The sequence below is a fragment of the Balaenoptera ricei genome, chromosome 16 (genome assembly GCF_028023285.1).
Source record: "Balaenoptera ricei isolate mBalRic1 chromosome 16, mBalRic1.hap2, whole genome shotgun sequence".
Lineage (NCBI taxonomy): Eukaryota > Metazoa > Chordata > Mammalia > Artiodactyla > Balaenopteridae > Balaenoptera > Balaenoptera ricei.
In genome coordinates this window covers 41,127,344-41,149,781 of record NC_082654.1, presented here as the reverse complement: position 1 = coordinate 41,149,781, position 22,438 = coordinate 41,127,344, and the positions used below count along the sequence as shown (strand labels likewise).

The following is a 22,438-nucleotide window of genomic DNA, read 5'->3' as shown; positions in this document are numbered from 1 at the left end:
TCATTGCTTTATATGTAGCATTTTGTAGGCACACAGAAAATATATGTTAAATATATGAATGTATATGACAAATTGAATGAACATGAATGATGCTGTTACATGATGGGCTGCCGGATCATTGCAGGAAGTCTTTAAATCAATCTATCTATCTATCTATCTATCTATCTATCTACCTACCTACCTACCTACCTACGTATCTACCAAGTAATGTAGATTAAAAAACATGACCACACTCAGAGATTTACAGAGATTTTGCCATAAGAAAGAGTTCCTAATGGAAAACAATATTGAGAATCATCAACTTAGATCATAAATAAATGCATTTATGAATCTATATTCATATAACTGTTAGAGCTTCTCAACTGAAGGGCTTAGATATGAATCCCTTCAGCCTTCAGAGCAGCAGGATAGAATCTAGGGCAGTTGAGCCAATTGGTATCATATTCTATACCCATTTCCTATGAGTGTCATGACATAAAATAATTTGAAAAATGCTGCTAGATGGGAACAATTTAGAGGTTTTTTTTGTTGTTTGGTGCTTTTTTTTTACGAACTGATCAGGATTTACTTTCAAAAGCACAGTAAATTGAATCAGCAAGGGTACAAATTGAATCAGTCTGGACTAGATATCAATTACAGGAAAAGATCTGTAAAAACTACAAACACATGGAGGCTACACAATACACTACTTAATAACGAAGGGATCACTGAAGAAATCAAAGGGGAAATCAAAAAATACCTAGAAACAAATGACAATGGAGACACGACGACCCAAAACCTATGGGATGCAGCAAAAGCAGTGCTAAGAGGGAAGTTTATAGCAATACAAGCCTACTTCAAGAAACAGGAAACATCTCGAATAAACAACCTAACCTTGCACCTAAAGCAATTAGAGAAAGAAGAGCAAAAAAACCCCAAAGCTAGCAGAAGGAAAGAAATCATAAAGATCAGATCAGAAATAAATGAAAAAGAAATGAAGGAAACAATAGCAAAAATCAGTAAAACTAAAAGCTGGTTCTTCGAGAAGATAAACAAAATTGATAAACCATTAGCCAGACTCATCAAGAGAAAAAGGGAGAAGACTCAAATCAATAGAATTAGAAATGAAAAAGGAGAAGTAACCACTGACACTGCAGAAATACAAACGATCATGAGAGATTACTACAAGCAACTCTATGCCAATAAAATGGACAACCTGGAAGAAATGGACAGATTCTTAGAAATGCACAACCTACCGAGACTGAACCAGGAAGAAATAGAAAATATGAACAGACCAATCACAAGCACTGAAATTGAAACTATGATTAAAAACCTTCCAACAAACAAAAGCCCAGGACCAGATGGCTTCACAGGTGAATTCTATCAAACATTTAGAGAAGAGCTAACACCTATCCTTCTCAAACTCTTCCAAAATATTGCAGAGGGAGGAACACTCCCAAACTCATTCTACGAGGCCACCATCACCCTGATACCAAAACCAGACAAAGATGTCACAAAGAAAGAAAACTACAGGCCAATATCACTGATGAACATAGATGCAAAAATCCTCAAAAAATACTAGCAAACAGAATCCAACAGCACATGAAAAGGATCATACACCATGATCAAGTGGGGTTTATCCCAGGAATGCAAGGATTCTTCAATATACGCAAATCAATCAACATGATACACCATATTAACAAATTGAAGGAGAAAAACCATATGATCATATCAATAGATGCAGAGAAAGCTTTCGACAAAATTCAACACCCATTTATGATAAAAGCCCTGCAGAAAGTAGGCATAGAGGGAACTTTCCTCAACATAATAAAGGCCATATATGACAAACCCACAGCCAACATTGTCCTCAATGGTGAAAAACTGAAACCATTTCCACTAAGATCAGGAACAAGACAAGGTGGCCCACTCTCACCACTATTATTCAACATAGTTTTGGAAGTGTTAGCCACAGCAATCAGAGAAGACAAAGAAATAAAAGGAATCCAAATCGGAAAAGAAGAAGTAAAGCTGTCACTGTTTGCAGATGACATGATACTATACATAGAGAATCCTAAAACTGCTACCAGAAAACTACTAGAGCTAATCAATGAATTTGGTAAAGTAGCAGGATACAAAATTAAGGCACAGAAATCTCTTGCATTCCTATACACTAATGATGAAAAATCTGAAAGTGAAATTAAGAAAACACTCCCATTTACCATTGCAACAAAAAGAATAAAATATCTAGGAATAAACCTACCTAAGGAGACAAAAGACCTGTATGCAGAAAATTATAAAACACTGATGAAAGAAATTAAAGATGATACAAATAGATGGAGAGATATACCATGTTCTTGGATTGGAAGAATCAACATTGTGAAAATGACTCTACTACCCAAAGCAATCTACAGATTCAATGCAATCCCTATCAAACTACCACTGGCATTTTTCACAGAACTAGAACAAAACATTTCACAATTTGTATGGAGACACAAAAGACCCCGAATAGCCAAAGCACTCTTGAGAACGAAAAATGGAGCTGGAGGAATCAGGCTCCCTGACTTCAGACTATATTACAAAGCTACAGTAATCAAGACAGTTTGGTACTGGCACAAAAACAGAAATATAGATCAATGGAACAGGATAGAAAGCCCAGAGATAAACCCACGCACATATGGTCACCTTATCTTTGATAAAGGAGGCAAGCATATACAGTGGAGAAAAGACAGCCTCTTCAATAAGTGGTGCTGGGAAAACTGGACAGCTACATGTAAAAGTATGAAATTAGAACACTCCCTGACACCATACACAAAAATAAACTCAAAATGGATTAAAGACCTAAATGTAAGGCCAGACACTATCAAACTCTTAGAGGAAAATATAGGCAGAACACTCTATGACATACATCACAGCAAGATCCTTTTTGACCCACCTCCTAGAGAAATGGAAATAAAAACACAAATAAACAAATGGGACCTAATGAAACTTAAAAGCTTTTGCACAGCAAAGGAAACCATAAACAAGACAAAAAGACAAGCCTCAGAATGGGAGAAAATATTTGCAAATGAAGCAACTGACAAAGGATTAATCTCCAAGATTTACAAGCAGCTCATGCAGCTCAATAACAAAAAAACAAACAACCCAATCCAAAAATGGGCAGAAGACCTAGACAGACATTTCTCCAAAGAAGATATACAGATGGCCAATAGACACATGAAAGAATGCTCAACATCATTAATCATTAGAGAAATGCAAATCAAAACTACAATGAGATATCATCTCACACCGGTCAGAATGGCCATCATCAAAAAATCTACAAACGATAAATGCTGGAGAGGGTGTGGAGAAAAGGGAACACTCTTGCATTGTTGGTGGGAATGTAAATTGATACAGCCACTATGGAGAACAGTATGGAGGTTCCTTAAAAAACTACAAATAGAACTACCATACGACCCAGCAATCCCACTACTGGGCATATACCCTGAGAAAACCATAATTCAAAAAGAGTCATGTACCAAAATGTTCATTGCAGCTCTATTTACAATAGCCAGGACATGGAAGCAACCAAAGTGTCCATCATCGGATGAATGGATAAAGAAGATGTGGCACATATATACAATGGAATATTACTCAGCCATAAAAAGAAATGAAATGGAGGTATTTGTAATGAGGTGGATGGAGTTAGAGTCTGTCATACAGAGTGAAGTAAGTCAGAAAGAGAAAAACAAATACAGTATGCTAACACATATATATGGAATCTAAGGAAAAAAAAAAAGAAAAAGGACATGAAGAACTTAGTGGCAAGATGGGAGTAAAGACACAGACCTGGGCTTCCCTGGTGGCGCAGTAGTTGAGAATCTGCCTGCCGCTGCGGGGGACACGGGTTCGAGCCCTGGTCTGGGAAGATCCCACATGCCGCGGAGCAACTAGGCCCGTGAGCCACAACTACTGAGCCTGCGTGCCTGGAGCCTGTGCTCCGCAACAAGAGAGGCCGCGATAGTGAGAGGCCCGTGCACCGTGATGAAGAGTGGTCCCCGCTTGCCACAACTAGAGAAAGCCCTCACACAGAAACGAAGACCCAATACAGCCATAAAAATTAAAAAAAAAAAAAAAAAAAAAAGACACAGACCTACTAAAGAATGGACTTGAGGATATGGGGAGGGGGAGGGGTGAGATGTGACAGGGTGAGAGAGTGTCATGGACATATATACACTACCAAATGTAAAATAGATAGCTAGTGGGAAGCAGCCACATAGCACAGGGAGATTAGCTCGGTGCTTTGTGACCGTCTGGGGGGGTGGGATGGGGAGGGTGGGAGGGAGGGAGATGCGGGAGGGAGGAGATATGGGGATATATGTATATGTATAGCTGATTCACTTTGTTATAAAGCAGAAACTAACACACCATTGTGAAGCAATTATACTTCAATAAAGAAAAAAAAAAAAATTGAATCAGTCTGAAATACTAGGCTCCATTCATTGTGTTATCAGGTCACCACCAAAATTTTGTTTAAGAAGTATATATAATTGTATCATAAGTGTTTATAATATGATGGGTGCTAAACTGAAAAAAGCAGGATATAAAGTTGTAAATGACTATAAGTATCATTTTAAAACACAAAAATAGTTAATAGCAGTTGTACTTGATTTGTTTAGACTGTGATTTTTATTTTTTTAATCTATATCACTGTATTTTTTCTGTTAAAGTGAAAATATAAAACATTTTAATTAAAAATAAACATCATTATAAATAAAACACTGACTTTAATTTGTTGTTTTGTTTTTCCGCTCTGTATGACCCTAATCTGGGAATATAGCTGTGGTATATGTAAATCACCTTACTGGAGAGCCACTTTTATATTAAAAATTCCTATGATTATAATAACTATAAATATAGTATATTTCAACTTAACTTGCTAATATATATAGGTTTTTTATTCAGAAAAAGAGATGTTTTGCCTATAACTGCTGAGTACAATATTTAACAATAAGAAAGAAATGATACTATAACTTGAAAATATTTCATTTAAGAAGTAGTCTGTATTCATATATCAGAAATACTTAGAATGAAATAGAACATCTACATTTTTTCTATTTGATTTTCTGGATGGTTATTTTTTTTTTTTTACAAGACAAGGTGTAAATACAGAGATAGGTCTCTCTACCAAAACAGTACTTTATCATACTAAGTATCATAACTTATTCTTAGAAGTAAATATTGAAAATCATCATGGAATTACACATCAGGCTCCCTACTAAACTGCAAGATCCTTACTATTAGAAAATATGTTTTCTATTTGCTATGCACACTGTAAAATACAGTGCCTGACTCATCATGAGTAAATTTCTAAGTATTTATTAAATGAATGAACACATAGTCTCTAAGGAAAATAATGTGTATGTTTCATCATATATGCTACTTCCTGCTCTAAATAAGGTTTAATGAGCCTTACCTTCCATCTAAGGTTGTCTCTTTTAATGTCTTTGTTGTTGTAACTTCATATTTTAAAAAGAGATGTCCTTAGTGGATAATTAGCAGCAATCAAGAGAAGCTTAAACATGTCATAAAGGTAAAGTTTCTGTCACGAATAATTTTCTTTGTAGGAAATATATCTCGTGAGACAAGCTAAGGGCACATACCCTGCAGCAGAGCAGTTTTGAGAACCATTTCACTGGGATATTTCTTTCAAGTCAATCTTCTTGGACCAGCCATCCAAACTGAATGCTTGGTATGGTTTCTCTGAAAGGGATGGTCTGCTTTCTGCCATTGAAGCCTGATAGTGCTAATAGCTAATAAGTTTCTTATGATTGAGTTTCTAAATGTCTCAACTGAATTGATTTTTACAGTCAGTCCTACTTTTTTCTTTTTACCGCAAATAGGCATAGTCAATGAGGCAATAACAACAATAACTTCACATGTATAAACAATATGATCATTTTAGTTGGCTTTTAAAAAATATTAATCTTATCTTTAGTGGATTTTGCAAAATCAAGGGGACATTGAAAAAATAAAGCTCACACAGTGGAGCCAAATCATCACCTCAGTTCTAAATGGTACAGAATTTGCGATCTGTATAGAAATTTAGAGGCATTAACAAAATTACCCAGGGAATTTAGATTAGAGCCCGTTCCTGGATTTCCTGCAATGTTGGCAAACCTTATAAGTTCCTTAAATACAAAGTGAAGGCATAATATACTTAAGGGGAAGAAATCCAACACAGAGAGAAAAGAGTGCTAACACAAATAGATGTTTAAATGTGTTAGTTCAACTAAAAAGTTTTCCCTGGGGAATAGTTTACAGTTTACTTACTCTGGGTGATAGGATACCTAATTTAAAAGATGCTTTCAACTTCAGAAATCTTCAGATGTTAATTATTTATTAGAAAGCTATAAAATGCTAACAGTGTAAAAAGCATCACAACACCTGCTCCATATTTACTTATTTATTTAGCTATTTTGAGGAATAAAGTTTACATTATCAGTCTCTCTAGAATTTAGATCAATGGTCTTAGACTTTTTTTTTTCATCAAGCTATTCCCATTTTCTAAATAATAATATTAAGGTATGTGGGTTATGTACTCATTTGGATTTAGTATTAATTGAATAGAAAAATTCAAACTAATTTATCCTAGTTGATTTATGTTTAAGTATAAATATAATGGCTAATTTATAATCTATTAAATTTAATAATTCAAATAACAATACTTAGAGGTAGGTCATCATTTCATTGCCCGTGTTGTTCTTTAATCATAATTGAACTTTCTTTTAACTAAATGTTTCTAGTTTTATAAAATTGATATTTATGGATATTTTCCAGTCTAGGTTTAATTTTACGACACTCTGCTAAATTGAGACTAGTTTGACTACATAAGATTAAAGACTCCTTGCCCAGATAAAATTAGTTTACATAATACATGTGCAATAATTGTCTATAAATCAAACCATCTAGCAAATGCATTAGGGTATATTTCCAATGATTACTTCTACAAACAACACCATCTACTTTTACAGCCCTTTATAATTTACCAAGTATTTTTACATATCACCATTAATTAAACCACAAAAATAACATTTCATAGATAAGATAATGATACTGAGAGATAGCTGTTGAGACATGACCAAAATCACTTGGTTGGAAATGCCAGAGCCCGGAACAGAACTCGAGGCTTCTGGTCCTCATTCAGAGTCATGTTTTTCATACTGATGGATTCTCTTCCAATGTGAAGAACTGTTGCCACACCTATCTTCTAAATTGTCTGAATCTGAATTTCAGTGTATTTGTTTTCCTTCCTACCTTTAGTTGAAGCATGTGCAAGTGAACCGATAAATGCCCAGAATTCGTGAGATACACATACAGTTTAACATTTGTAAGGCCAACAGTACACTGAGAAGGATATAACTAATTCATAATTGCTTTCCTGCCACTGATCAATTTTAAGCCAGTGACTGGTCTTGACTTTGGGTAGAGTAAATAGGAGTTATACAAAAACTTTTCATTAGAGAATCTGTCTAAAGTTTAACAGAGAAACAGAACTAGATCAAAGAATATTTTAGTTTAAAAGACTTTTGACTTTTCCAGTAACTCTACAAATATTTAAATAGTTGCTCAAGTAGATTCTAGACAAATTTTAAAGATTACCACTAATTGTATACATAAATACACATTTATATAAAGTGGTGTGTGTGTATATGTATATATACAAATAGAAATATATATAAAATGACCCATAGTAACCTTAACTGAATATATAAACTCAAGAAGAACTTTGCTGACATAAGTTATAAATATGAGCTTTTATATTGCAAGAAAATGTTCCTCTAGGGATAATGTCCAATAATAACAAAGTTTTATAACTTTCAAAACAGATAAGGTACCTTAAATGGCCCCCCTGTACCATCTCAGGATGATTAGTGTAACTACCAGAAACTAAAGTCTAAACTTAGCATTAATATGTATTTTAACCTAATGTAGAAAACCAGAAAATTAATACCAATCAGCCACAGTACAGGCAATACTGAGGCCTGTGTGGAGTTTGATGTTAAAACTGGCTTTGTGTAACTTCCTCAGCAAATCTTAGCAGAGGCACTGCTTGCATTTGACTACAGGATGTAAGTCTATGTCCCTACAAGGAACAGAGGAAACAAAAGCAAACTATATAGAGAAGAAAATGTGAATATATTTATACAGCTTTGAAAATAATAGAATTTTATCAGTCAAAATGAATAATAGTAATCAGTTAATTAGTTCTAGCCCAAATTTTTAATCTTCATAGGTTCTCAAGGCAAAAGAAATTATTTTATTCCTTTTGCTTTTTAGGTTACTACAAGACCAACCAATCAAATTCTTCCCCTGCACTATCTACTTACTGATATTTATTGATTTAATCTTTCAGGTATCCTGTATGATATCAAATACTAAATTGGTTTTACTTAAATTACTTTCTTGGGAGAAAGAGGAGAATTATATAGATTACACTTTTTAAAAAAAGTAACCTAACAATTTTGCAGAAAAAGCCAATCTCAAATTACTTCACATTTTTGTTTAAAAAAAATTAAAGCTTTGTTTTAAAGTAAATTATTCTAGTAGATAAAAATGTATTTTGTTATACAAAAATGACAATTAATGGCATATGTACTATCTCATATCATTATGATAACTTAGTATCATTGAAGTTGTGAACTAAAATTCATTTTATGGCAGGACAAGAAAATTCAAACAAAAATTTTACTCTGCCCTTTGGCCTCCTCTCTCCCCTCACTGTGCCTTGTGTATCTGTATTATGCATCGACCAAACCTTCCCCATAGGCAGAAATACCTGCTGAACCATAAAGAGCAACATTCTCCTAGAGTCAATAAGACAACTCCTTAATGATAACTTTCCTACTTGAACTCATAAGGGGTCATATGACACTTAGATCTGGATTATGTCAATAATACATCATTTGATGTACAGCCCTCTTGTCTCAAATAACTTGTATAACTGTGCCTTGACTTCTAATAGGCAGAACAGTTCTCAGAGCTTTCTGAGCTGCTCTTCCCAGGTTATAATCCTCAAATTTGGCTTGAATAAAATTTTCCATTTCTTTCTTAGATCGACTGATTAATTTTTGTCGACAAAGTTCAATGTAAAGCAACGGTGGATTCACGAGAAAATATTTCCAGCGTTATTATTTTTCATATAATTTCACAAGTAACTGGTGAACACAGCCGCAATTCATTCAGAAAGTGTTTTCAGTGGAAGAAATAATGTGTTAACATTCAATTGTTTACACTGGATTTTAAACTAACCATTTTCCCTTGTCCAGATGATCTTCCTCACAAAATTAAGGTTTCATGTTCAAGGAGAGATGTACTTACTAAGTGAGTATACTATGTAATAATTACCTTGAATAACTTGCTTATTTTTACTCTTAAGTAGCTACTTTCTTCCTATCAGAGTGTAGAGCTTTAAGTCCAACAAAATATTTGATCTCATTTCTATTCAAAATCGTTTTTTGAAAATCAAAATTAAGACCCCCCAAAATTTCACTTACTTCGCTTTAGCTTCTGCATCTTCATATGCTTTATTAGAAACATCATCCAATCCTCCAATCAAATGCTTGAAAGAGCTGTCAGAGGAAAAACACAGTGATTAGGATAAATCCTCTGCAAAACTGTAACAATGACAACCTAGTCAATGATATATTGAAACAATCTGAAAGGATCTAAATAAAAATGAATGCAAACATTTAATCTAGGTACATTATTAAGAAACTTATGTGATAATGATATAAATTGAGAGCAGGGACTTCTTTTAAAGTGCTGTGAGATTTTACATTTTAATTTTAAACCTCTATAATATTAATACATGCAAATGGCTTTGTGTGTTGTGAGTATTAAAGAACAAAATAGGCATGAAATGTATAGCATGTTTGCCGATTTAAATTTAAATGTTGCTTTATCATTTTTACATACACTTTTTTAAAAAAACTATAAAGAGGAACTTGACACTCTGCTGGGGGGGCGGAGGGCTGGCTATAAGGGGACTGGAGCAGCTATTATCTCAGGCCCTTGGGTAATGATCTCATCTGAGGGTCAGGGTATCTAGAATGCTGGGCTAAATACACTAAGTATTTCTAATACAAAAAGGGACCAAAAGAAAATGACTAGACAGAAAGCCAAGGAATCAAGAATTGTATTCTACAGAGTGTCAAGTTTTCTGTAATGAATTTATTAATGAAGGTCAAATGAATGAATGTGAATGAATGAGCAATAGGCAGCAGTCCTTATAAAATTTTCAAAAATATAATTAATGATAAAATAAATTGATAAATATAACCCCCATGGTTGAGAATAGTTCAAATATGATTTTGGCCATTGTTCTTTATGTGGTAAAATTCCCCATTTCCCCATAGAATATCTTGGTTATTACTTAGAGAAAGTCTGCTTTTACAGAAACTCCTTAAGGCTAGATGAGTTGATACTGTAAAGTAAAATACAATATTTCTTTTATTATGAATAAAATGATAATATCTGGTTGATTTTCTGTTTTCATAAATAACATGAAATTTAAGCACAGAGAGTTTAAGTTATTTATCCAAGATGACAGCAATTTAGTAGCATATCCAGAATTATAACCCATATTCTCTAATACCCACTCCTGTTCTTTATAATACTTAGATATTTTTAATACAACCAAATCCAAACATTGTGAAAAGGCATTGACAGAGAGGAACCAAAGTGCATTCAGTGGTAAAACCAAAGAACAACAACCACTAAAACTTAGCTTTTCAAACACACTCGAATATATTAATAGATTGTGCTCTTAGACATTTAAAACACATAGTAATATTGAGAATTCAAATAATCAATAAAAATTCCTGTCTTCCTCCTAGTATCTACTTAAGTTAAGCAGATCAGTGTATTATCAAAGAATTAGAGAGCAAACTGATAACAAATTTGATAAAGATGGAGATTTTTTTACTTAAGAAAATCTGTTCATCCCACTAGGCTCAGTTAAAACCATGCAGATCACTTTTTGAAAATACAGTTTGAAATTTCTGTTAGTAAAGTATACAAATGGAAGAGCCTACATCTGGCCAATCTGTACAGAGTTTTAAAAGTAGAAACCGTCTAATCACAGCAATAAGTTTAAAAGTAAGGTTAGCTTGATTGGGGGGAAAAAAACATTTTTAGACCTGGTAATGAGCTGTTTATATCCCTTTTTTGTTAAATCTTAGTCATATCCATGATTTAAAAAGAATGAACAAAAGAAGTATTTGAAGTAAGACTTTTTCATATGTCTTCTTAAATGCCCTTGGTTTAAAATACAAATTTTCTATGGGGTAGTAATGATCCAATATTTATGATTTTTTTTTTTTTACTACTAGATTAAAAAAAAAAATTAAGCGAAATTATATGTACTTACCAAAGGCCCCTATTTTGATATAAGAGAAAATTATTTTTGAAATAAATTCTCTCTGAGGAAACCCTTTTCATTTAATGTGCAATTGATTTTTTATTATGGAAATATTTTTTAAACTGAGAGAAGAAATTAAAGACTTACTCATAGTTCTCTAACCACAAATAACTAATAGGAACATCTTTATGTAATTCTTTTTTTTTTTTTCTCTGCATAGTTTTATTGTTGTTGTTTATAGAGATGTAATCATAAAGTAGCTATGATTTAATATGATTTATTATCTTGAGTTTTAACTTACTCTTACATCATAAGTGAATACTTTCATTTTTAAAAACTCCATAAGCAACATTTTCACAGCCAAAGTAATAGGTCCTCACATGTATACACATGATAGAATATCTACTTATCCATCTACACACACACACACACACACACAGACATGAACACACATACACACTCACATACGCACACAGATGAAGGAGTGGGCATGGCAACTATCTATAAAAACATTTATATCTATACTCTCAATTAGAGATTAAACATATGGAATTTCTTTTTGAAATAAAAACATGCAGAATCATAATCTTGACTTTAGAATTGGAAACATATGTCCTTTATAAATAATCTTTATTTAGAAAGCAATCCTGGCCAAATAATTTTTTGAAATATGAAGCAAATGCATTCTGCTAATATTCTGTTTCCTCAAACAATAAGTTAATCAGTATACTTAACTAGCAGTTTTAAGAAAATGTAGCATTTTCAAGCAATATTAATAAGTTCCAAATAACTGTCTCTATGTATCTCTGCACTGATCAGTGAATAATTTAGGACATCTTGATAAACGTAATTGATGGCATTTCAGAATTTATCACTCCTGGTGCAAGTATGAACTAATTAGTATTTCATTTCTCCCTGTCACAGACACTCTGTAGGAACATCTGCCATTGTGTGGACCCTCATCAAACAGACTTTTGAGAAAGTATTACTATAGGTATCAGATGCCTTTTAAATATTTACTTGGGTCCTAGGACATTTCTTGACTACTAAAGGAGAAGACTTTGGTGTTTCAATCAGAAAGGGATTATAATATAAAGTTTTGAAAACATTAACAACTGAATGAGCAGAAATCATACCATTATTTATCAGTTATAACAAATATAGAAGACTAGAGGAAAATCATTAAATTCTCTCTTTAAACAAACTCACAATTCATGTATGAGTTATATTTTAGCACTGTAAAATAAAATAGCCAACTTCACATATACTCAACATAATTCTGGAATAAACGTAGGGGACATTAATGAGCAAAAGACTTTAATTCAGGGCATTTCAACAGCAAACCTTATTGCACACACACTAAGCATGAAGCACTCTTCTGCTACTTTTCTTGGGATATAAAATCAAACTTGAACAAGTCTTGACTGAATTTTTTAAGGAGGTGGAAAACATGTTATTAGTTGAGTGTATTAAGGTAGAAAGAGAGCAAATGGAAAATCCCTCTTATGCTTAATGTTTATAGTTTAAACATACTTATAAAGAAGGGGTGGAAAAGGAAGAAGAAGGAAGGAATGAAGGAAGGAGAGGATGGATGGAGGAAGGGAGGAGCGAGAAAGGGAGGGCAGAGGAAAAAAGAAAAGAAGGAGGGAGGGAGGGGGGAGCAATGATGACTTTCACATCAAGAATGGTGTTTATAGAAATTTTCCTTAAGTAATATCAGTTAACAGGGCTGCATTTCTCATTCCAGGAAATTTGTCTGTTTTAGAACATTATAGTGACAGTAACTCAGTGGGTAATAATTTCAGTTATTAAGATGTTTTCATTATTAAGCCAAAACATCCTTTTGAAGGGAGCTGATTACTCAGTGGTATGTCTTAAAAGTGTATAATTTTGTTCTTCAGTTGTGATATGATGAGACTTCGTCTAGAGAGAAACAGGCTATTATATTATTAGAAAGGCAGTTCAAATATCAGACATCAGCATTATCATGCTGCTAAAAAACAACAGCATTTATATTTCACTTTACAGTTTACAAAGCACTTTTTATATTCATAAATCATGTATGCAATAACATACAGTAGTCAATTTAGTCCTCATGATCTCCTATTCCCTATTAAACTATATTGTTTAGGAATCTTACATAAAAATGTTTAAAATAGAATCTTTTCAAATTCAAAAGAGGATGAGAGAAAATCTCAAAACTTATTTAGAACATTTTCTTTATTACATCCTTAAATAAGATGGTAATCTATTCTTAAGAGTTAAAGATTGTAAGTCAAAATAAGTCAAAAGTAAAATCTTAAATCAGAAAGTATTGCAAATACTTCAATAGTGCTAAGCAAAACATTTGTCAAGCATTATCTGAACTCTTACATAGCTCTCTTAATTTGACAGTGTATATGATTATAGCCCATTAGACTTTTTTAACATGAATCTTGGATAAATCCTTTAAAATATATTTATTAAAAGAAAATAGAAATTCAGTGTCCAAATTAGTTGGGACAATTGTTACTTAGCTACGTCCAAGATTTTAGAGGCATCCTTCATTATTTTGCTGCTTTTATTGAAAAAAATCTATTAATTCACTTTGTGGCTTCAGGTAAATGCTCTTGTGTTTGTTACGTTATTTTTGATTTTTTTATTTTTAATTAGCAGTCATAATTATTAGTGGCTTATACTATCAAGTAACATATGAATACATTTCTTTAGAGGGAAAATGAGCCCCAAATACAATAAAACCAGCCAACTTCTGTAATTTTTCAATTATCCACCCCTCCATCCATCCATCCATCCATCTGTTCATCCACATACATATTTATGCAATGCCTATAATCCATAAAGAACGACTCAGGCTACTGTGGATTATAGAAAGAGAACAATATACACCCTTATGGAATTTACAGCCTTATATTAGAGATGAGAAACAATTATAATACAAGGCAGGAGGTGAAGAATGGTTGAATACTTATCAGAAGGAAGGCTCTAGTGTCTATAAAAAGAAAGTTATCTACTCAAAATTATATATGACAGTAGTTTCAGAGAAAGCAGTGATAATTTTATGAGCAGGTTTCTTATCAGTATTTTTATTCTGTACATATGTTTATATTTGCAAGCAAAATTACACACATTAGTGTGTAATGTGTAATCCAAATTACACATTAATTAATGTGTAATCCAAAACATAATTGATAAAGTGGAAACTTTGGAGAGATGGGAATAGGTCTTTACCCAGAGAAGGCCTTCCCTGCTCATTTCCCAGCCTTTTTTTCACATTAGCTGGAGTAAACCAGCAGATGCCCAGATTATGTGTTTGCTTTGACCACTCATGTATGGTCGAGTTCTTAGCCAAATATAGGGTGTTGGGTTTGGCATATTCAAAAATCTGAAATAAATCCTTTTTTTTTCTATTCCCCTTTGGTCCCAGCCACCATTCTCTCTCTTATGAATTATTAAAATTTCTTTTTTTTTTTTTTTTTTTTTTACTGCCACTCTTGTCCTTATACAGTAGGCAGGGTAATCTTTTAAAAAAGTAAATCAGATCATGTCACTCCTCTATGACCTCTCTGACTGATTTCTTTCCTACTATGCTCCCTCTGACTTTATAACTTTTTTTAAAATTAATTAATTCATTTATTTATTTATTTTTGGCTGCGTTGGGTCTTTGTTGCTGCACGCAGGCTTCCTCTAGTTGCGGAGAGCGGGGGCTACCCTTCGTTGCAGTGCGCGGGCTTCTCACTGCGGTGGCCTCTTGTTGCGGAGCACCGGCTCTAGGCGCACAGGCTTCAGTAGTTGTGGCTCACGGGCTCTAGCGCACAGGCTCAGTAGTTGTGGCGCATGGGTTTAGTTGCTCCGTGGCATGTGAGATCTTCCCACACCAGGGCTCGAACCCGTGTGCCCTGCACTGGCAGGCGGATTCTTAACCACTGTGACACCAGGGAAGTCCCTCCCTCTGACTTAAGAATACATCGTTTGCATCTCCCTCAGGGCCTTTGACCTCTGCCTCGAATATTCTTTCTCTAGATCTTTGCATGGCTTTTTCTTAAAGCCATTCATGTCTCAGCTTAAGTGTGTCCTCTTCAGACAGGTCTTCCCTGACTAACCATAGCCAAGTAGCCTTTACCTCAAACCCTAACTGCTGTTACTCTCTGTCACTTTAACCCCTTTTATTTTCATATCAGCATTTATCACTTGTTAAAAACTACTTTGTTTAAATATCTATTGTCCTTCCCACACTACAACTAGTTTCATGAGATCAGGGACTTAGTCTATCTTATTTATCAATAACTCTTTAGGAACTAGAATATTGCCTGGTGTATAATAGAAAGTTGAAACGAATTAATGGATAGGTGGGGGGCTCATTCATTCATTTATTCATTCATTCATTTATTGTGTGACCAGGAGAAGACAAGAAAACACTTAAGTTTTTTTGAAGCAAAGTTTTATATAAAATTCAAGGTTTACAAGTTGAAAGTGTGTGCCTCTTTGAACATTTACCTATATGAACGATGAACTTTTAGGACAAAGGTTTAGTTAAAATGAAATCATCATCTAAATTTGGGGTCCTAATGAAGACATACATTGCTATAAATATGGGTTTGAAACACTTAGCGATTTATCATTGAACTATATATGGGACAGTAACTTAGCGTAATTATTTTAGCCTATAATGGAATTTATATCCATGAATCCCAGTTGGAATTAAAGTGAAAGAAAGAATTTTAGGGCTTCCCTGGTGGCGCAGTGGTTGAGAATCTGCCTGCCAAAGCAGGGGACACGGGTTCGAGCCCTGGTCTGGGAAGATCCCACATGCCACGGAGCAACTAGGCCCGTGAGCCACAACTACTGAGCCTGTGCGTCTGGAGCCTGTGCTCCGCAACAAGAGAGGCTGCGATAGGGAAAGGCCCGCACACCGCGATGAAGAATGGCCCCCACTTGCTGCGACTAGAGAAAGCCCTCGCACAGAAACGAAGACCCAACACAGCCATAAATAAATAAATAAATAAAAATTAAAAAAAAAAAAAAAAGAAAGAATTTTAAAATGTAGCACAACTTTCATTTTCAATCAAAAGCAGAAGAGATTAGAATCAAGTCTCATGTGGTAGTTTAGCCTTTTGAGTTATAGAGAAAAATATGCTTTTAAGTATAGACTACAGTAGCATGCCAAATTCATAAGTTTCATTTCCTCCAGATTTTCCTATTTTCAAAGCAGAATCTATGGCAACAATGGATACTTTGTCTATTCAATATTTTTTCAAGCTTATTTACTTAGAAATAATTTGAAATTTATAAATTTATATATTTTAATCAAAATTGTCTAAAAATAAGTAGGCCATTTTATTAAAAACAATAAAACTCCATAGATGATATATTTTAGTTTATGTAGATATATCAGTTATATCAGATATCAGTTAAAACAATCTATATTTTTTGTAACTATTTAAAGACTGCCTCTAGAAAACTTTGGCTAAGAAAAGTGGCATGGGAACATAAAATATTATGAAAGTCACTGATTTTTTTAAGTAAATTGAAAATGAAATGCTAGGATGGCACAATAAACCTACCTCAGAATATCTTTTTAGTATACTTATTTATGCCTTGAAACTGAAACAAAGACAACATTAGTCTCTAGCGTAACATTTTTACAAAAATCGGTCTGTCTGGATTTTTATTTCAGATCTATTCTGCTCTTTTTATTTCTTCTAAGAATCATTAGATGCTAAGAAATAAATATATCCTTTAATGACACAAATTAGCGATCAGAAAATCTTGTAATAAAAATATCAAGCAAGACATGAAAATGTTAACTAGCATGTGTTAGGAATTATACAAACTATTTCATGTGAGTTTATCCTGTTTTACAGGTAAAGCAACTGAGGCTAAGACAATTAAGTAATTACCCAAGGTTATATGACTAGTAAGTATCAGAATGAAATTTAAATGGAGGCAGACTGACTCTAATACCCATAATACCAACTGTTACATCATTTTTATCTCCCACTATGGAAAGCTGAAGCCAGTTGTTTAATGCTGGGGCTAGAATTTGATATCAAATATCTGCTTTCTCTCACATCCTCCCTTTGTTGTCAATCCAGTTCTTTAAGACAACGAACTTTTATTTTAACAGATCATCTTATATCTTCTATTGCATTATATCTATGGAAGTTCCAATTAGGAAACATATTCGTCTGCTAGGGATACCCCCAACAAAATACTACAGACTGTGTAAGCTTAACCACAGAAATCTATTTTCTCACGGTTCTGGAGGCTGGGAGTCTAACGTCAAGGTGCCAGCAGGGTGGGTTTCTGGTGAAGTCTTTCTTCCCGACTTACAGCCCCTTCTTACTGTGTCCTCACATGGCCTTTCCTCTGTGTGCACACCCTCCTGATGTGTCTTCCTCTAACTATAAAACACCAGTCCTTTTGGATTACTCCCCGCCCCATGGCCTCATTTAACCTTGTTTACCTTGTAAAGGTCCTCTCTCCAAATACAGTCATACTAGGGGGTTAGGGCTTCAACATACGGATTTGGGAAATATTCAGTTCATAATAGAAAGTTTCATGAAGAAGTCTTAACAGCAATTTAGAAGATACATCTTCTTGTGTGTCTGGGCTCTTTAAGAACATTTTTATTTGTAATTTTTGAGAAGTTCATAAAACTTAAATTCTTCATTTCCATTTCTTACCCTGGACCTAAAGTACACTGACATTATCACTGTATTTCTCTCCCAGGGAAAGCAGCACCCCAACTTCTTTCTAAAGCAAATCCCGTCTTCATTACTCCTGATCACAAACCCTATCATTACTCTCCTCTGGACTCTTGCTCCATCAATTACAATAGTTCTTATTGTTCCATGGTCTCCCTTAGACTTTTCCTTCCTTTCAGTTTAGAACGGTCTCTCCAATCCTAAAACACAAAACCATCCTTATGACTAAATAGCCAATTTGAATAAACTTCATTTCCTATCAACCTCAGTTTTCATTTAATTCTCAACCTACTGCAACCTAGCATTCTGGTCCCATTTTTCTTTCACTCTTATTACGACTTTTCCCTCAAAGTTATCACTTATCTGCTGTTAATCCCAATGGTCCCTTTCCAGCTCCCATCCTCAGCGACCTACCTGAGAGTCATGGCCCCGCTGGCCTTCTCTGGTTGTAGCCATGAAACAGAAGCTTGTGCCGGTGCGCTGAACTACCCTGTTCTTTCCCTGATTCTCCTCGTCTTCCTCCTCTATGCCACTTCTCAGCATGTGTCACACACACACACTTCTTCCTCTCCTATCCCTTAAAGGCAAGCAGTTACCCAAATTATGTCCTTTGCCCTCTTTTTCCACTCAATTGATTGACTTATTTTTCTTAAATATTTATTGTTTACGACATGTTCAGTCTTGTTTTTTACCGCCATCATCTCACTGAAATCTCACAACAACTCTATGAGGTAAGTACAATTAACCCTACTTTACAGAAGCTTTACAGCAGGTGTTCTCAAACTCAGCACTACTGATATTTTGGATCAGATAATTCTTTATTGTAGAGCCTTTCCTGTGCATTGTAGAATATTTGGCAGTTTCCCTCACCTTTACCCACTAGATATCCTTAGAAAACCCAATTGTGACAATTAAAAATGTCTCTAGACATTGTTGGTGTCTCCAGGTGGAGAAAAAGAAACAAGAGATGATGAGGTTTAGAGAGATTATGTAACTTGCCTGAGACCACAGATCTAGAAAAGGGGGTAAATCTGTGATTTGATCCCAGGTAGACTGATCTTTAATACAATAGACCCTAGTTCTTATATAATACACTAATTACACTTTTCTTTAAGCTCTCCCAGAAAAAATAATTTATTCTTAAGACTTTAGTTAGGATCCCCAGGTCAATGAATTTCAAATCTATATCTCTATCCTTGAACTCTCCAGATCAATAGTGCCATCAGGTCACTCAGTGTCATATGCATATTTCACCAGCAACTCAAACTCTGCCGTAACTGCATTAACTAACTTCCATCAAGACTTGCAGCTAAGTTCCCTGTCTCCCTTAATGGCATTATCATTTAACCAGGGATGCAGGCTAGAAATCTTGGTGTTATGTATGACTCTTCACTTTTACCGAAGTTCATCAGGTCTATCTCTGTAAATCTCTCCTGAACTGGTTCCTCCCTGTCAATGCTACTTCCATTGCCTTATTCAGGCTGTTGACACACTTCCTTACCTCAAAAGCATCGTACTTGGTTTCTCTGCCTCGGTCTCTCCCACTCTACTCTTTTAAAAAGATTCTTCCAACAGAATCTAGCTTGCCAGTTAACACAATTTGTTGGTATAAAAGCAACTGCTTAAACAGGGTATAAGAGACACTATGGTCTTGGAGTCAGACATCCTTGGATTTCTAATCCCACTATGTGGTTCTGAAAAAGTCATTGAGTCTATCTGATTCTCCATTTCCTTTTCTGGATTTTTTATGTCATCTTTTCCCACAGGACTATTGTGAGGATTAACTGAGATGAAAGAGTATTAAAACAAAGAGTGGGTGAGGGATAAATTAGGAGTTTGGGATTAACATATATACACTGCTATATATAAAATAGATAACCAACAAGAACCTACTGTATAGCATAGGGAGCTATACTCAATATCCTGTAATAACCTATAAGGGAAAGGATCTGAAAAAGAATAACTATCTATCTATAAATATATATACATATATAACTGAATCACTTTGCTGTATACCTGGAACTAACAACACTGTAAATCAACTATACTTCAATTAAAAGAGTATGTTTATAAATATAGAATTAGAGGGGAAAAGGCAATTAATCTATGCTTTCCTTTTTAACAAATGACATAGACACAAATGATTTTGAATATGTGTATTTCTTAAAGTTCTATCAAATTATTTGCTTTATCATTAACATTGTATAGGAAGTATGATAGCTCACAGTTGTGTTAGTATCGGTTTCTTCTGTATCAATAGAATAAAATTGTCCTATTGGCAATTACTTCGTGTAAATAAAGGAAATAAAACTCTTGAAAAATTATACAAAAAAATAAATAAAACAAAGGCATCATATTGAGAGAATTCATACATTAACTTCCCTGAACTCTTCCCTTCTTCTCCACCACTGAGCACACTCTGTATAATTTATGAATTGGGACCTTCTCACATCATAACTTGTGGTCCATATTTTAATTAGTCATGGAGATAATTTCTATTTTTCCCTGTCTATTTGTCCTTTTCAGGTACTTTGTTAGCCTTTAGTATTTACTTCTGACATTTCAGAAAAAGGCTATTTGAACTTTTATATACTCAAAATTTTCTGAAGCCTTTTAAATGTGTTTATAATGTCCTCCAGCACAAAGAAGCAATTGCAAAAGAATGAATTACCTTCTAAGTTTTAGTTGTCAAAAACTAAGCTTCATGTATCAATTACAAGAGAAGAATAAATGTCAAACTAACTGTTCAAGGATGATGACATATCTCATGCCCTGGGCTGAATTGCCCCATCATGTCTTTTAAGATGATTTCAACCAAAAAAATCAACCTGGTCAGGTTGCAGTGCAACAGATGTTCTCATACATTGTCACTGGGGAGTAAACTGCATAATGGTTCTAGATAACGATGAAAAAATATGTATATTATTTGAAGGTAAAAATATATGATGCAGAAAAGACAGTCTCTTCAATAAGTGGTGCTGGGAAAACTGGTCAGGTACATGTAAAAAGTGAAATTAGAACATTTTCTCACACCATATACAAAAATAAACTCAAATGGATTAAAAAAATCTAAATGTAAGACTGAAAACCATAAAACTCCTAAAATAAAACATAGGTAGTATACTCTTGATATAAGTCTTAGCAATATTTTTTTGGATCTGTTTACTCAGGCAGGAGAAACAAAAGCAAAATAAACAAGAGGGACCTAATTAAACTTAAAAGCTTTTTCACACTGAAAAAATTAAAAGACAATGCACTGAATGGGAGATAATATTTGCAAATGATATATCTGATAAGCAATTAATATCCAAGGTCTATAAAGAGCTTATACGACTCAATATAAAAAAAAACAACTTAATTAAAAATGCGCAGAAGACCTGAGTAAACATTTTTCCAAAGACATACAGATGGCCATCAGGCACATGAAAAGATGCTCAACATCGCTAATCATCAGGGAAATGCAAATCAAAACCACAATGAGATATCACCTCACACCTGTCAGAATGGCTATCATCAAAAAGACAACAAATAACAGGTGTTGGAGGATGTGGAGAAAAGGGAACCCTTGTGCACTACTGATGGGATTGTAAATTGGTGTAGCCACTGTGGAAAACAGTATGTCAGTTCCTCACTTGACCCCACCTCCCCCCACCCCCCCCAAAAAAAAGATAGAACTGCCATATGATCCTATAATTTCACTTTTGGGTATTTACTCAAGTAAAACAAAACCACTAACTGGGAAGGGTATATGCACCCTAATGTTCATAGCAGCATTATTTACAATAGCCAAGGTGTGGAAGCAGCATAACAGTCCATCAACAGATGAATGGATAAAGATGTAGTATATACACAATAAAATATTACTCAGCCATAAAAAAGAATGAAATTTTGCCATTTGCAACAACATGGGTGGACCTGGAGGGTATTTTTTTTCCTCATACATCATGATTGTCATACATCTCACCTGGACCCCCCTCATATGGATGCATTTAATGTGTTAATATCTTTCTAAACTCTGACACTAAGCACTGAGCTCAGTATTACAAATACAGTCTGGTCAGTGTTGACTACAGGAGGATTATAACTACCTCTTGTCTCAACACTCTATTGTAGCCTAAACTTCCATTTTTTGTAGTTGCAACCAACTCAGGGCCACTGTACTACCCAACCCGAGGGGATCAAAATATTTATTTATTTATTTATTTATTTATTTATTTATTTATTTATTTATTTATTTTTGGCTGTGTTGGGTCTTCGGTTCGTGCGAGGGCTTTCTCCAGTTGCGGCAAGCGGGGGCCACTCTTCATCGCGGTGTGGGGACCGCTCTTCATCGCGGTGCGCGGGCCTTTCACTATCG

At 34.3% G+C, this 22,438-nt stretch overlaps 1 protein-coding gene across 3 annotated transcripts in view; it reads right to left on the bottom strand.

Moving 5' to 3' along the window:
• Nucleotides 1-22,438, bottom strand: part of PRKG1 (protein kinase cGMP-dependent 1) — a 1,231,781-nt gene that overhangs the window by 101,402 nt on the left and 1,107,941 nt on the right. For all 3 annotated transcript variants that reach the window (XM_059899096.1, XM_059899095.1, XM_059899097.1), the window contains one exon: nucleotides 9,513-9,587. In XM_059899096.1, the coding sequence (XP_059755079.1) occupies nucleotides 9,513-9,587 (75 nt within the window). The remainder of the gene's footprint in view (nucleotides 1-9,512; nucleotides 9,588-22,438) is intronic.